Raw genomic sequence first — 15,865 nt, forward strand, 5'->3', positions numbered from 1 at the left:
ATCACTATTTGGTGGAGCTGTTAACAACTCATAAACATCTGAAATGTGACTCTGACTACACTCTGCTTTTTGTAAGATGTCAAAAGCCAAAAACGGAAACCACTGGTTTCATCTTTGTGATGTTGTATTTTAAAAGCTTGTTATATTATCCATTGTGTCAAATCTTCATCTGAAAAGTAACTAAAGCTGTCAAATAAATGTAGTGGAGTAGAAAGTACAATATGTCCCTCTGAAATGTAGTTGAGTGGAAGTATAACGTATCATCAAATGGAAATACTCAAGTAAAGTACAAGTACCTCAAAATTGTACTTAGGTACAGTACTTGAGTAAATGTACCAACCAACCAACCTAGAGCCCAGTTCTGCTCGAGGTACCGTATTGTCCCCTCTCCTTCTCCTGGCAGCAGCGGTTGTTTGTACTACAAGCAGCTGACTCACTGATTGTTTGTCCGCCTGCAGGTCTTCATGCGCCGCCTGGACGATGACGTATTGTTCCGCTGACGATGCGTTTTGGTTCCACCTCGGTCCGTGCTTTAAGTCATCAGTAAGTTTGATGTGTCGCTTCTGCTTCAGAGACCAGTGGGAGTGGTTGTCTGATATCTCCGAATGTGCTGGAGTGTTACAAGTCTGATTTCCTTTATGACTGCAGTCAGTGAGGGCTTGTAGATTGGGCTCTAGCAGGTCCAGCAGGATATAGTTTAGTTGAGGTGGTAAGATCCTCACACATCTGGCCTCAAGATCAGTTTTGTTCATTTAACGTATATATACGGAAAAGTATATAGCATGAGCTAATGCCATATGCCACAGCATTTATATCCTAAGCTAATTTGCAATGCCTATCCCTAGATGGGCCTTTAAAATACATAAAACTCAACATTAAAATATATATGGAACTGCGCAAGACTCGACAATACAAATACATATGTTAAAGCACAAAACTCAACAAGAAAATACATACAGAGCAGCACAAAACACAAACAACGATACCATAAAATTTTCATAAAACAACAAGCACCAGATCACTCATGACTACATAACTGAACCCTCTTTAAAAACTGTTACAATTGAGTTCGTACTAAGTGCCTTTAACAACAGACACATTCAAGAAATATGTGACATTTGCTGTGTGAAACAGCAGCTCTGCTATTTTTCCTCAGTGGTTCATGTTTTAGCTCATGAAAGTGTTTTTTCATGTTTATGATGTTAGCAGAGGAAGTCTTGTGATTCAGATCTACTATAAAACACAGAAGGAAACCTTGAGGCTCTTAAATGTCAACCAGGTGGCACTAATCTGTTAATTAGGTTATTATGGGATGTGCTGCAGTAGCTCCTAGTGTTGCTAGGAGACAAATTTCAAATCCTGTGAAGTATCGCCTTAATGAGTTTTTATTTCTTCTATACTCAGTTATTCTGAGTCAGACCAGACTGAAGTCATGATGCTGATGCTTCATCATATTTAATATGAAATATAAGCTGCTTGTTATATTGTTAATTTGTTTAAAGCACAGTCTAGAAAACAAATGTAAGCAAATGTTTATCCCTCTCAACTTTAAATCAAAGCACAGACAAAGGACAAGAAATTGTATCTCATCCTCAAGTGTCTCTGTGGTTGTTAATTCATATTTTATTTTGGGGGATTTTCCATTTTCATCTAGTGGATCAAAAACATTTCTTAGCTGGATATAAAACATTGTTGGGTGATATTTACTTTGAAAAGATCAAGATTCAAGATTTATTTATTATCATTTTACAACACAAAATGTAGTGCCTGTCACCACTGCCAGCTAATGTCAGCACCCAAATGATAAAATCATACACTAAAGTTAACTAAATGTTAGCATGCTACGGCACACTAAAGTGTACTTGTGTCCAGACAAGTAAATAGTGTATTTAAAATGGAACAACTAATTTTGTACTCAAATTTTACTAAAAATATTTTTCACAGAAGTGTATTTATTACAAGTACAATATATTTCAATTTAAGTTAAGTGAGGTAGAAATATACTTTGTAGTATTTCATGTTAGCATAATATTCATATACTTACAATCTATTTACAATAAGTACTCATTTATGTAAATGTTCTTGAAACATACAACATTTCAATACATTTTAAAGACACTCAAATATATTATTTTTTCACTTGGACAACCTTTAGATAAATGTTGCTGCATAACTGACCACTGAGTCTGTTTGCTCATTCATGAGTATTCTCTACTTATTCTACTGTATGTTTATCATCCACCATTACCCTGTAATTACCACTTGTAGCCACAGTAGCCGTTGTTCAGCAAAAGTTAGTCTCACTTAATGTAGCTGATTTCAGATATTTACTTGAAAATATGAATCCAGTACGTTTGAATGACAATGATTTGTAATCACTTAATTACATGTAACGTATTGAGTAAGCCTACTTGTTACATGAAGTCTCTGCCATGATATATAGGCCTCTAGTATTCCTTTAATTATTAACAGTCTAATCATCCAGTTTGAGTCAACTCTGTCTATCTGTGTAACTAACAGGCTGGTGCAAGCAGGAAGAGACGGAGGGAGCAGGGGAGCACCTCCAGAGCCCTGGAGGAGCCTCCGCAGAGAAGACTCCGTGAGAATGCTGCTGTCCTGTCAGAGAGGAGCCCCAGCCCCCAGCCCTCCACCTCTGCCCCACAGGCTAGCCTGGAGGGTGTCCAGCTGGAGGTGAGCAGTCCAAACGTGCCCCCGGTGGTCCAAACCATTCTATCCTGATCCATGATCCATCTGGTTCAACGGCAAAATTGCATCAGTCTAAAGGGTGTAGCTGAACTAGTCTGAACTGATTCCTCCTCTCTGGGTGCTTAAAAGGTTCAGGGAAGGACGGCAGGACGAAGGCAGCAGGAGATCCAGCCCAGAGTCCTCCAGGAGCCCGTAGATGACATTCAGCATGATGATGTCACGGCCACGCCCCTCTGGCCCGGCCCTTACGGACCCCAGCCCGGTGGACTCCCACCCTCTGCTTTTAATGCAGTGGCAGAGATGGTCATGGCATGGATGACTTCCTCTCCGTACGACCCAGAGATGTAACACACACACACACACACACACACACACACACACACACACACACACACTGCACACATTGTGCAAACCTATTCTTACAAAAAAATATTACCCTTAGATAAGTTTTAACTCTTTTATACACTTTTAGTATGTAGATAAGTTTTAATTTTTATTCCTTTTTAATATGTAGATAAATTTGAACTCTTTCATACATGTTTAGTATGTAGATAAGTTTTAACTCTTTCATTCCTTTTCAGCATGTAGATAAGTTTTAACTCTTTTATACATGTTTAGTATGTAGATAGGTTTTAACTCTTTCATTCCTTTTCAGCATGTGGATAAGTTTCGCTAGTCTGTTTAACTCTTTGACTGATACGTTCTACAATTTGTTTGAAAAAAATCTAGTGATGGTGATGTGATGGTAAGTCTTTACACACAGACATGTTCCAACTCTTTCCTTCAAACTTTTAGTTAATCTAACCTTTAAAAATAAAAAATAAAAAAACACACAAAATAATAACCTCACTATATACACTATACAAGTTCATTCACTCTTAGTATGTAGACAGTATATTTGTTGACATACCTTTTTTTAGTATGTAGATAAATTTCTTTTAGTGTATAAACACACACACCAACTCTCTACTTTCACTTCCTTCTACGATTCCTAAAAACAAAAAAAACAAAAAACAAAAAAAAAGTTTTAATTCTTTTATGCCTTTTTAGTATTTAGATTTGAATTGTTTTATACATGTTTAGTATGTAAATAAGTTTTAACTCTTTCATTCCTTTTCAGCATGTACATAAGTTTTGTAACTCTGTTTAACTCTTTGACTGATACCTTCTACAGTTCTTTTTAAAAAATCTAACACAGTAAGTTATGTTAGGTTTACACACAGACATGTTCGACCTCTTTTCTTCAAACTTTCACTTACCTCTAAAGTTTAAAAAAAGAAAAAAAAAACTCCACAAATTCTACAAAAACATTTTATAAATAATAACCTCAGTATGTACACAGTTTACATACATTTCTTTGTCGTATATAGATGATTTTTTAATGATTCCATTTGTTTTTAGTATACATACAGATTTTTCTTTTTAACTATTTCATTTATTTTTAGCATGTAGATAAGTATTAAGTCTTAAGTCTCTGATAGCTTCTACACATTCTTTGAAAAACAAAAGAAGTAATGATAAGTCAAACATGCTTTATAGTTTTGTCCATATTTTTTCTGTCTTGTGGTGAAAAGAAGGAAAACTCTTTAAGAGGATCTGTAGACAATGCTCCATTCAAGTCTTTTGTTGCTGTTGTGCACAGGTCAGTATTTAATGACTTTAGAAGTGAAAAACATTATCTGATAATGTTGCTGTTTATTATATACATAATTACATATTATTATATTAATATATAATAATTATTATTACTATTATTATATAGATATATTATACTGGATAATTTTACCCAGAATTACAGTTGAAAGAGGAAATGGAAATTTACACATTGAGTATCTTTACAGGTATTGGGGAGTACTACTGCATATGTTTAAAAAAGTTGTATAAAGCCTTTTGTGGTTCCAGAGGAAGTTGTGCAAAGTCTGATGAACTCCTCAAATTAATTTAGGTTGATACAGTTTAAAAATATAAACATTTATTTCACTGATGAGTAGCATTTCTACAATTTGAAAAAATGATTTCAAAAAGTCATGAAAAGTATGAGAATGGTGATGTTATCAGTAGCAGCAGCTGTATCAGTGGTATTAGAGACATTTCAGCTGTTTTCTCTGTAGTAGTAAGAGACTGTTAACAGTATTAGTAGCTGCGATGGACGTCTTGTTGGCTCCTCAGAATCAGGAGTGATAACATTACTGACAACTAATAGATGGACTAGTGCAGTAATAGCACTTAAAGTGTTTGTAATAACTAAGTTTTGTCCATATTGTTTTCTCTGTTGTGGTGAACTGGTCATAATAACTTTGTAAAAGAAGGAAAGATCTTTAAGAGGGTCTGTAGACGGTGTTCCATTCAAATCTTTTTACTGTGCACAGCTCAGCATTTAATGGCAAAAGAAGCAGAAAAATGTCCATTCATACTAATTCTAAATAATAACTACTTTTTTGTTTATGACTCATATATTGAATGATGAGCAATTTAAAATTTTGCCAGAGAATAGGCCAGTGTTTGATAGCTTATTTAACAAGTGTCTTGTTAGGTCATGACATTGCAATATGAACAAGAAGAAACATATATTTGGATGGAACATTGTCAAAGGGTTAGGGTTAGGGAGGGTTAGACCCTCTTAAAGATCTTTCCTTCTGTAACAAAGGGTTCAACACAGGTTAAGTTGTTATAACGCAACAAGTTTAAATGGAACATTTAATTCATTAATGAGCAGCAGTAGTTTAATATAATAATATTATTGTAATATTTGTATCAGATTTTATAACTTTGGTAGCTGCAATAGCAACAGCAGTACTGAAATACCCTTTGAAAGGGAAACTTTAAAATGTATCAATAATCTAAAAAAGAATCTGAAAAAGACATTAAAACGTCATGTAGAAAGTATTAAGAGTATTGATAATAACAGTAGCAGCAATTCTATCGGTCAGGAGTGATAAAATTACTAACAGGTCATAGATGGATTAGTAGTAGCTGTTAAAGTGTAAAAGTAATTTAATTTGATTAAATCATTTTGTAACTTGTTAATAACTTCAAATTCCTTGTATGTTTGATTTTGTGTGAGAAGGAAAGATCTTTAAGAGGGTCTGTAGACAATGTTCCATTTGAATTTTCTTTATTGTTGTTTATAGATCATTAGTAAAAACAGAGAAAAATCCTCCAATCATTATTGATAACTTATTTTTAATTTGGTCATATCTCAGTATGTTAACTGATGAGCAGTAGAAGCTATTGCCCTCTGATAGACGGTTAAACAACATCACTATATGAAGAACAGGAAACATATATTTGGGTGAAACATTGTCAAATGGGTTTGGGAGGGTTAGACCCTCCTAAAGATCTGTACTTCTGTTACAAAGAGTTCAATACAGGTGAACTCATTATAATTCAACACAAAAAGTAAGATGAAATCTAAAATTAGACACATTTAGTATTCAATCATTTTGAAAAGAAAATATATCAATAATTTCATTTTATTTTAACAGTGGAGCCTGACTCAGTTTAGAACGATTACACAAGAACACAGTTGGGACAAAGAGCAACAAAACAGCAACATTTTTAACAGTGAATTCTCAATAAAAGATTATAGCATTTGGCAGAAAATAGCAGAAAGAATAAAGACATTTAAATGTCTACAGATGAGAAACACTGAACTCAGAGGGAACAATAATGTTGAATGCAATTCTCCTACCAGCCCCAAACCTTGTTAACCCCACTCAGCACAGTCATTCATGCAAATAGTCACTTTGATACTATGTTGCCCATGGTGATGTATTTTAGATATAATTTAACTAACAAGCAGTTCTACTGTTCATTATTATGTTATTATGTTGCTTTAAATTTATTCTTATGCCTGGTTTTGCACCTTACAACACCCCCCCCCCCCCCCCCCCCCCCCACACACACACACACACACACACACACACACACACATCCATCACTCTCTTTTGTTGTGGCAACTTAAACCAGGTCATAACAGAGCTGTCAAAGTCCAGTCCAGTCAAAGTGGCTACAACTAAATTAAAATAAATCAGTTCCTCATATGAAATTATTAAAATATTGAAATTAAATTTGTCTGAACTTATAAATACTTGGGAATTAGGCTTGATAGCAGTCTGACTTTTAAACAGCATGTTGAGCAACTGATAAAAACAGATAAAAACAAGGCTCCTGTATGGAAATAAAGCATGTTAATAAAGCATGTTTCTGTCTGTCTGTTCTTACATGGATTATGTGGAACAAAACATATAAACTGATTTTTGAAAATTATTAAATTAAGTGAATTACCCGAAAAAACTTGGTGTGAATGCTTGTCTCACTTGTCTGGTGTTCTGTCACATCCATTTCTGTGTTGTTTTTTGTCTTTCTTTAGAAAACTAAACACAAAACATACACATAAATGAACATTGAAATTAAGCAAACAGTAGAAAAGGTAAATCACTTAAATCACCTAATCATATAACTGTAGTCAGTAATCAGTGTAATCAGTCAGAGTAGCATGTCAAGCAAAGAGGATAAAACAGCAGACACCATCCCAGATAGATAGATGGACTGGCTCCTCCACAAATATTGATTGTACAATGTAAGTTTTATTCCAAAGCCCGTGTTCACAACTGTAGACTATATGCAAAACATTGTTGTACATTTCTAGAGCCAGATGTAGACTTATTTCACTTCTTGCAACTGTTCGCAGCTGGTCCATATAGTATTGCACACACCCTTGTAACCAACAACCTCAACTCTGACTCCCACAGAAGCCATAACTCTGACATGACCAGCCTACATCAGAATCCAACATGCTGGTCGAGACCACCCTACCCTCCAAATAACTAACACTTTAGTCCCAGCTGCCAGCCTCAATGTCATATATTCACTGTGGACTCGTACTTTCTGGACATTCACTAATTTTGCTTATGCTATACAACGTCCAGATGGTTTTCTTTAAATACTATGAAAATCATAAAGCGAAAATTAGGTTCTACCAGGTTCTATCAGTACAAAAACATCTATCAGACTAATTTAATTTGATTTGTTAAACATGGCAGTTTAAGTTAATTTGGACTGGGACAGAAGTAGATTGCTAATTCATCCACAACAACAGCCATGGAAATACGTATTTTGTTTTTACAGACTGAGTATGTTTACATGTGCATTCGTATCCTGGTTTTGAGTCTTATCCTGTTTTTGATTATATTCCTGATATGGAACATGAAGAACCTGGTTATTCATATCCCTGTATACATGATCATAACAGTATCCAGGTTTCTGATGGTCTGCCTGCAAGTGTGTCTTGAGTTTTCATCATCTCAGCCACTATGAGATGGTTCAGAAACCTGGATGAGGCGTTTACGTGCCACAGTATTCTGGTTTCTATCGGGGGCACTCCAGGAAGTACATCCAGGTTTATCAAAACCAGGAAAAGGTCTTATCCATGTTTCTGAAACCGGGATAAGCTGTTTACATGCACAAAACATAAACAGGGTACTCCAAAAACCCGATCATAACCAAGATATTAGTGTGCATGTAAACGCACTTATTGATAACTAACAACAAAGGGCAACATAGAGACAGGGGAGAAACATTTACAGGTTCAAAGAGCTTTATTTAAATATTTAAACGAAACAGGTTTAATATTAAGGATAAACTTCTTGATAAAGTCTTTTTTCGTCTGTTTGTTAGTTTTTATTATAAGTCATGATGTTACACATTCAGATACAGTAGGTGGCGGCATTCATCTTTAACGTTGGTGTGTAGTCCGCCAGCAAAACCAAAGAAGAAGAAGAAATGAGGACGTGACGTTGTCGTTGTGCCTCACACGGAAACGGCTGACTTGACAACAACACAGAGTAGTTCATTTTTTATTTGTACTTACTGCACTCACTCTGTCTACTGACAAGTACTTCCAGATACTCGTAACCTTAATAGTTTGCACTCGTTGCTGTAAATGCATTGTAGCTGCTGCGGCTAACTAAGCCTACATAGCCTGCGAGGTAATTTTGGTGTGAAGTAGCTTGTTGACGTTACATACAGTTGTCAGTTTTCCAGTAAATGGCCTGCACTTTAGAAAAAGTGTTGGGCGATGCTCGGACCCTTCTGGAGAGGCTGAAAGAGCACGACACGGCCGCCGAGGGGCTGATAGAGCAGTCCGGGGCCCTGAGCCAGAGGGTGCAGGGCATGAAAGAGGTGGGAAATGCCCTTCCAGACAAGGTAAGGACAGACATGTCAACAACACATCAAACCAGCTCAGTGATAATGTCTCGTCTCATCCCATCAAAGCACAGCACATTTGAACCAAAAGCAGAGATGATATTGAAATAAAAGTGCTACCTGCTGGGTCAGTTCAGTTTCCAGTTTACCTGAAGATACACTTTCAAAATGTGTATGTATGAAAAATCAGTAAAATTTGTACGTTTGAGGTAATAACAACAATGTTAAATTTACTTATTTTTGAAAGGAGTTTGGCATGACATTCTTTCAGTAACATGTCATGGAAATATTCCTCTGAAGCCGAATAATGCTCTTGTACTTAACCTTTTCATAATGACATAATGTTGTCTCTTAAAATTAAAAAAAAAAAAATCAACTTAAACAATGGCTTTATACCATCACACTCATTGTTGTAGCCTCATTATTCTTTGATGTAGGGTGTTAAATGCATATTGTCATAGACTCTATTCTTTATCATTTACTTCAGCTGCCTTTTACTTCTCTCTTCTCTCAGCACACAGAAGACACTTCAGAGATTCAGGAGCTGACCAAATACAAGCCTCATGTCCTTCTGACTCAGGAAAACACTCAAATCAAGGAACTACAGCGGGAGAATAAAGGTTTAAAAAAAAAAACAACAACCTCTATTCACACTATTCTGTTGTTTATGTTGCTAGTGTTTTATATGTGTGCTAATCCGCTGTGGTGTCTTCATGACTGTCTTTACAGAACTATGGTTGTCTCTTGAAGAACACCAGTATGCGCTAGAGTTGATTATGGGTCGGTACCGCAAGCAGATGCTCCAGCTGATGATGGCGAAGAAAGAGCTGGACACCAAACCTGTGCTCAGCCTCCATGAGGACCACGCAAAAGTACAATGGCTATTTCTTAATGTTTTAAAGTTCTCAGTCATGTGTACAATAGGATTTCACAGTGACAGATGTTGAGCTTAAAATCCATTCATTTTGGGATTTTGGGGGGAATTTTGTGGTCTTATTTTTATCTAGGAAGTGCAGAGCCAGGTAGAACGGATATGCGAGATGGGCCAGGTGATGAGAAGAGCAGTGCAGGTGGATGATCAGCACTACTGTTCTGTTCGAGAGAGGCTCGCTCAACTGGAGGTGAGCAAGAACATACTGTCTGTTCAAATTCTAGTTATTTCTGGGTAGCTATTACTGAAAATCATCTTTGCTCTTTGATACTCTCTTTGTAGATATGGTTTATATATGTGGCAATGTATGTAGAGAAGGAGATGTACTGTAACTGAATAATAGGTGTGTTGCAAAACAAACATCTAGGAATACAGATAGTTTTGGTTTTATTTGCTCAGGTCTGTTGCCATCTAATACAATCACAATGAAATAAATTTCATTTGTGGATCTTGCAGCATTGAAAAAAACCCCCACAAAAAAGTAATTATTTCTTTGGTTAAATTTTTCTACTTAAATCACAACTGTGCATGACTAGATACCACTAAAGGTACAGTAAGTGAGAAAATATAAAATAATATAAAAATTCAATCTGGTATCCTGTTCAGATTGAGAACAAGGAGCTGCGAGACCTCCTGAGCATCAGCAAAAGCTCCGTGAAGGCGGCGAGAGAGGAAACCAACCAGCCAGCAGTAGCAGCAACAGCAGCAGCAGCAGCACAAGAACAGACCCCCCAGCCAGGGTCTAACAAGTGATCAGCAGCCTCAGTGTAAACTGTGGTTGGGGTAACAAAAAGTCCTTAAAGAACAGTAGACAGGGTTGATGGTGTCTTCACCTGGGTTCACTACGTTATTTTTTTTTTTTTTTTTTTTTTACATAAGCTGGAATTCAGTCAAACCACAACATATTTTCTTGTAGTGAAGGCCACTTAAACTCAATAATCTAACTGGCTGAAAGAAGCATTTACCAGCAGGTATATATGGATGGTAGCTGTTGTATATTTTCATATGTACAGTATGTGTGTTGTCACTGCAGTCGTGTTGGAGTGAATTCCAGATAAATGTAAAACACATGTATTGGAGTAAAAGGCAGTAAAAGGTTGTTATTTTTGTTTGTTTGTTTTTGGCCAAAGATACATTTAGTCTTCAAGGACACAGTTTCTACCTCTTTGGTGCCCCTTTGCTGTTCACGCTCACTCACGATATATTTAAAATGCTCATAACCACCCCTGCTATGAGTTCACTTGAAGTCTATTAAGCAGCTCGCTCGTAGGTCGCATCATTTTAAGAGGCTGTGTTTGATAATCCCTTCGCCAACAAGATGACTTTTGGCTGTTTCACACAGTTTGCCTGCTGAGTAGTGGTGATGGATCATTTGTATGTGATTATCTATCATTATATGAATTTGATACATTTGTCTGTTCATAGAATTCATATATGACACAATTTCCATGTTTAGTATTTTGATTCTGTGTGTTCGACACCAGTTTTCTAGTTTCAGATTTGTGTGCAGAGTAATCACGTGTCCCAGTTGATGGCACATCTTTATTTTATGGTAACAATTTCAAAATATGCCAACTTTTTGTGTAACGGATATCAAATGTTTGGGCACTGAAATTGTACATTGTCATCTCAGGAAATCAGTGTTACTAGGGTGAACATGCTGTAATGACTTCATGACAGTGTACTGATTCGTGTCAAACGAAATTTCATTCAGAAACTTTAAAATAAATTTGCAATAAATAGTTGTGCGTCTGGGAATGTTTTTTTTCTGAGATAACATACTGAATGTAGGAGGATGAATTACAGATTGGGCTCTTCTATTCCTAAACGCACGATGGCGACATTGAGCCGCGTTGGACTGAACGCATCGCGAGGTTTGCAAGAATGATAGTCATAATGCGGCGTTCAAGTGACGAGGCACATACGGCCTTTCACTTAGTTCAGCGCTTATTTCGGATATAAATTATTTTATCCATATCCTCCCTTTACAAAGTACCACTTTTAAACCTTGGACTTCAACAAACCTCCCGCTCTCTGTCATTTTGTTCTTCCTCTGCGTTCAAGACGACACTGCATAGCATTTCCGACAGACCGTGAAGGCATCAGCAGGGCTGGATTTGACACTTCTAGCTTTGCCTCAAGCTAATGTTCAGCATGTCTGAGAAGGAGCTGGGGAAAAAGTGGGATCGATGCCTGGCAGACGGTGCCATTAAATTCGGTAAATATCCCAAAGTCCTCTCTGTGTAACGGCATTGTAATGTCCAAGAACAATAGCAACAAAAAGCAGGAGTTTTTACTGTCGTCCACAGCTGTCATTGACTGGACGAGAGGCTAACTAGCTAGCCATAAAGGGTGTCGTAAAGGACAACTCAGTGACCAGTCAGATATCCATGACTTGATCTTTTTATGTAGTAAAATTAGGGTTCATTGTACAGTTGCATTAATAAAGGCAAACATTGATACATTTGCCTGAATGATACTCATAATTAACGCCGCGTTTAGCTTAGATTTCTCTGTTGGAAAGAAGCGAAGGGAAACACCACTCAGAAAATGTTAATATAGATTTTTTTTTCTATTTATCGATACATACATCTTTACTAGGACACTAAGTAAGACTCTTTTGGAGACAGCATGTCCACCCTTGAATTCGGCATACATTAAAAATACCGATGAACATAATTTTAAAGCCATGTAACGTTAAGCCTTTAATTGTCTCGGCTGATAACACTAGATAGAAATGACGGAGGCAGGGAGTTGCGTAAAGTTGAGTTCATTTATTAAAATTCGATATTACTTGATGAATCACTGGTATTAAGAACTGTGGATCCTGTTATATCGCAAAAAAATCCATAATCATGTATGTACTCCCGCTAAACTAACAACCATAAAATTGCCAGATGTTTGAATGGAGTTTGGTGTGATGTTACTGAGTGTATCAGCTGTTGGAGAGAGGTGACTGGCACGTTTTCATTTAAGGGAGTCGGTGTAATATTAAGACTACAGATGATCTTTGGAACAGTTAAAGGAAATAACATCTTCTTATTAACCAGTTTCAGAGAAAAATATTGGGGTGGGGTTTGGGGACACTCCCACCATCCTATTGTATGAATGAGAGTACAAGTTCAAGTGTAAAAGTTTAATGTCGTGTGTATTAGAAAGTATTGCATTCCTAAGCAACAAAAAAAAGCTTGTTCTCTTGTTATGTCTCAGTCATGTATAACATGAAAAACATATAATACACAATATAAGTGCATATTATATGATTCAGAGAAAGAATGACACAATTACCAACATGATACGCAAACTTTGAATAAATGGAAATAAAGCAACAGCTATACATTGTCATCTATGTATTTCTAAATGTTTACTCTTTTTTTTTTCAGGCACTGGGCTCGGGTTAGGAATCGTGTTTTCTGTTCTGTTCTTCAAACGTAAGTAGTTTCTATGTATTTGATTCTGTACTGCATCTTGAACCTTTAACAGATCCTTGATAGGAGGAGCAGAGCTAAGAGTGATGCTCCATCCCAGCATGTACAAGTAGTTGTCAGCTACTGCTAGCAGCTAAAAAGTGTTTTCTTTTATGCAACAGCAGCTGTATTTTCTAACTCAACACATTATTCTATGCAAAATTTGAATCTGGTCTGTTTGTTGCTTTTGTTGTGAGAAGACCACAAACAACACTCATCCAACCAAAATGCACACAAAGGTGCTTGTGAATAGTAAAATCAAGTCATGTAAAAAATGTAAAATAGACTAGAGTATGTAGAGAACTTCAGCAACATCTCTGTTTTGTTGTTAACCACATTGTGATGTCGTGCACGAGAAGAAATAATGTACCTGTTTGGTTTGTAGGGCACACATGGCCGATTTCATTCGGCTCAGGAGCGGGACTTGGCATGGCTTATGCCAACTGTCAGAATGACCTGAGGTCACATTATATGCTGCACAGAGGCGTAAAGGTTAGTCTGTAAAACAAACTGAAATCATTCCCTATTTCTAACTCACAGCAACAATCCTGTGTCACTGTCCATGTAAATCAAGATTTATGTAACTGATTTTCATTTTCTTCAACAGGAACAATAACTACAAGTCATCGAGGGACTGTCTTTTTAATTTTTGGGATATTTTTGTTTTGTTTTGTCTGTAGGAGAGTCACTATTTGCACTGCTCTGCAGTTAGATTTTTTTGTCTCTTTGTTGGACGATCCTTCCCTTGTATGACTCTGTATGATTTGTATGTGCCTAATCAGGACAGTCTGTGTTTATTTAATAAAATCATCATAACAACAAAAAAATTATGCTGATTTCAAATGTTTATTTTTTTCCTCAGATGCCCTTAAAGGGATGAAAACCATGTAAAAAAATTTTTACTGTGTAGTAAAAAAAACAACAACCTCAGATTATACTTCACTCAATGAACACTCCAGATGTAATGGTGGTAATAGGAGTCAAGTGTTGATGCGGCTTTGAGAAGGTGGGTTTTCAGTTTATTTCTGAATGTGAGTGGGAGTGATTTTTCTGAAACGTGTCGGGGAGGAAAGTGGGGGCTGCAACGCAAGCGCTGTCCCATAAGGCGGTGGGCTTAGTGTGGGTGAAAGGGGGTCAGAGGTTTGGCAGCAGCCGATCTGATGTGGCAGATGACGGGCGTAGTAGTGATGGATGAGATTAGTCAGTTCTGAGGGGGCATGAAAAGTAAGAGCTTTGCATATTATGTTTGGTATTTGACAAGGCTATTGAAATGCTGGAGTGTACAGGATTTTACCCACAAAAGCTTTTGTTTTTGTCATTTAGTATTCAAGTGCTCCCGTTGGGAAGTATTATCATCATGCTTTCTTGTTATTTGGACTGAGAATAATGCAGAATGAGTAACTTTAAACACTAATGGTAAATGTATGAGTCACTGAAAAATATTTCATGAAGTTAACCTTGATCTACTATTAATTAACCATTTATGGCACCTACACTGTCCATTCAAATTGTACCAGTAGTAAACTATTCAACCAGTTGTTATGTTTTATTGTTTTAAACATTGGATGCAATGACTTTTTTTAACACTGATAACAGAAAAAAAAGATTGATCTCCAAATGTCCACAATTGATGTAAATTAAGTACAATTACAAAATACAAAATAATTGATTGCAAAAAGGTGTATTACAGCATTTTGGTATTGCACTTCCATAAAGTTGTTGGACTCAAAAGGGATTAAAAAAGGAATGGTTTAAATCAAATCAGCAGAGGTAGAGCCATCCCGATGTTTAATCCCTATGTGGTCAAGCTCCCAAAACACACATCCTACATTTCCCACAGTACCTGACATCATCAGGGTTTTTTGTTTTTTTAATCTTTAGAAAATTGTCACAGAAAGCAACAGATGATATTACTCAACTGGTTTCACAGGCTGAGAAATGTAGTTCTACCCATGACGAGTAAAGTGGACTTCATGTGTAAAGTTGGTGAAGTGCTCCTTTAATACGCCCTTTACAACGCAACACCTAAATCAACTGGTGCAGCCAGTTGTTTCAGAAATCACAGGTGTGACAACTGATTTGAGGATAAATACATCTGTCAAAAACAACATGTCAGAAATAAAAATAAAAAAATGCAAGTTTATTGAATCGGGAAGAATAAAATAATATTTCCAAGGATCTGATGTAATTAAAGTTTAATTAATTCTAGTATGATTCAATCGTGAAAATAATTAAAGCACGAAAAAATCCAAGATGGTGTATCCATTTTATTGATACTGGACTTGGCTGTAAAAAAACATGAAATATGACTCCTATAATAAATATTAGGTCTTTAATTATACATATAAATATAAATTTATATAAATTCAAGTAAACTGTACAATTTCAGAGAAAACTCTTTTTCAAATACAGCACCAGTCAAAAGTTTGGACGCTTTGTCCAAATTTTTGACTGGTGCTATAGATCTAACTTTGAGGATGAAGCAATTACATGAATTATTTATTCTAAAAATGTAATAAAAGTTGTATCTCAGTAGTTTAGAAACTCCATGACC

The 15,865-nt window shown here is 36.3% G+C and overlaps 2 protein-coding genes across 2 annotated transcripts; both read left to right on the forward strand.

The window, feature by feature from the left end:
* Positions 1–8,481: 8,481 nt before the first annotated feature.
* sike1 (suppressor of IKBKE 1) lies at positions 8,482–11,586 on the forward strand. The gene is made up of 5 exons (XM_044352416.1): positions 8,482–8,913; positions 9,428–9,533; positions 9,643–9,785; positions 9,921–10,034; positions 10,451–11,586. The coding sequence occupies exons 1-5, from the start codon at positions 8,755–8,757 to the stop codon at positions 10,595–10,597; spliced, it is 669 nt and encodes a 222-aa protein (XP_044208351.1). The 5' UTR covers positions 8,482–8,754; the 3' UTR covers positions 10,598–11,586.
* Positions 11,587–11,777: 191 nt separating this feature from the next.
* On the forward strand, positions 11,778–14,141 carry micos10 (mitochondrial contact site and cristae organizing system subunit 10). The gene is made up of 4 exons (XM_044352417.1): positions 11,778–12,062; positions 13,228–13,275; positions 13,697–13,803; positions 13,919–14,141. The coding sequence occupies exons 1-4, from the start codon at positions 11,990–11,992 to the stop codon at positions 13,925–13,927; spliced, it is 237 nt and encodes a 78-aa protein (XP_044208352.1). The 5' UTR covers positions 11,778–11,989; the 3' UTR covers positions 13,928–14,141.
* Positions 14,142–15,865: the final 1,724 nt, after the last annotated feature.

This window comes from Thunnus albacares, chromosome 5, assembly GCF_914725855.1.
Source record: "Thunnus albacares chromosome 5, fThuAlb1.1, whole genome shotgun sequence".
NCBI lineage: Eukaryota > Metazoa > Chordata > Actinopteri > Scombriformes > Scombridae > Thunnus > Thunnus albacares.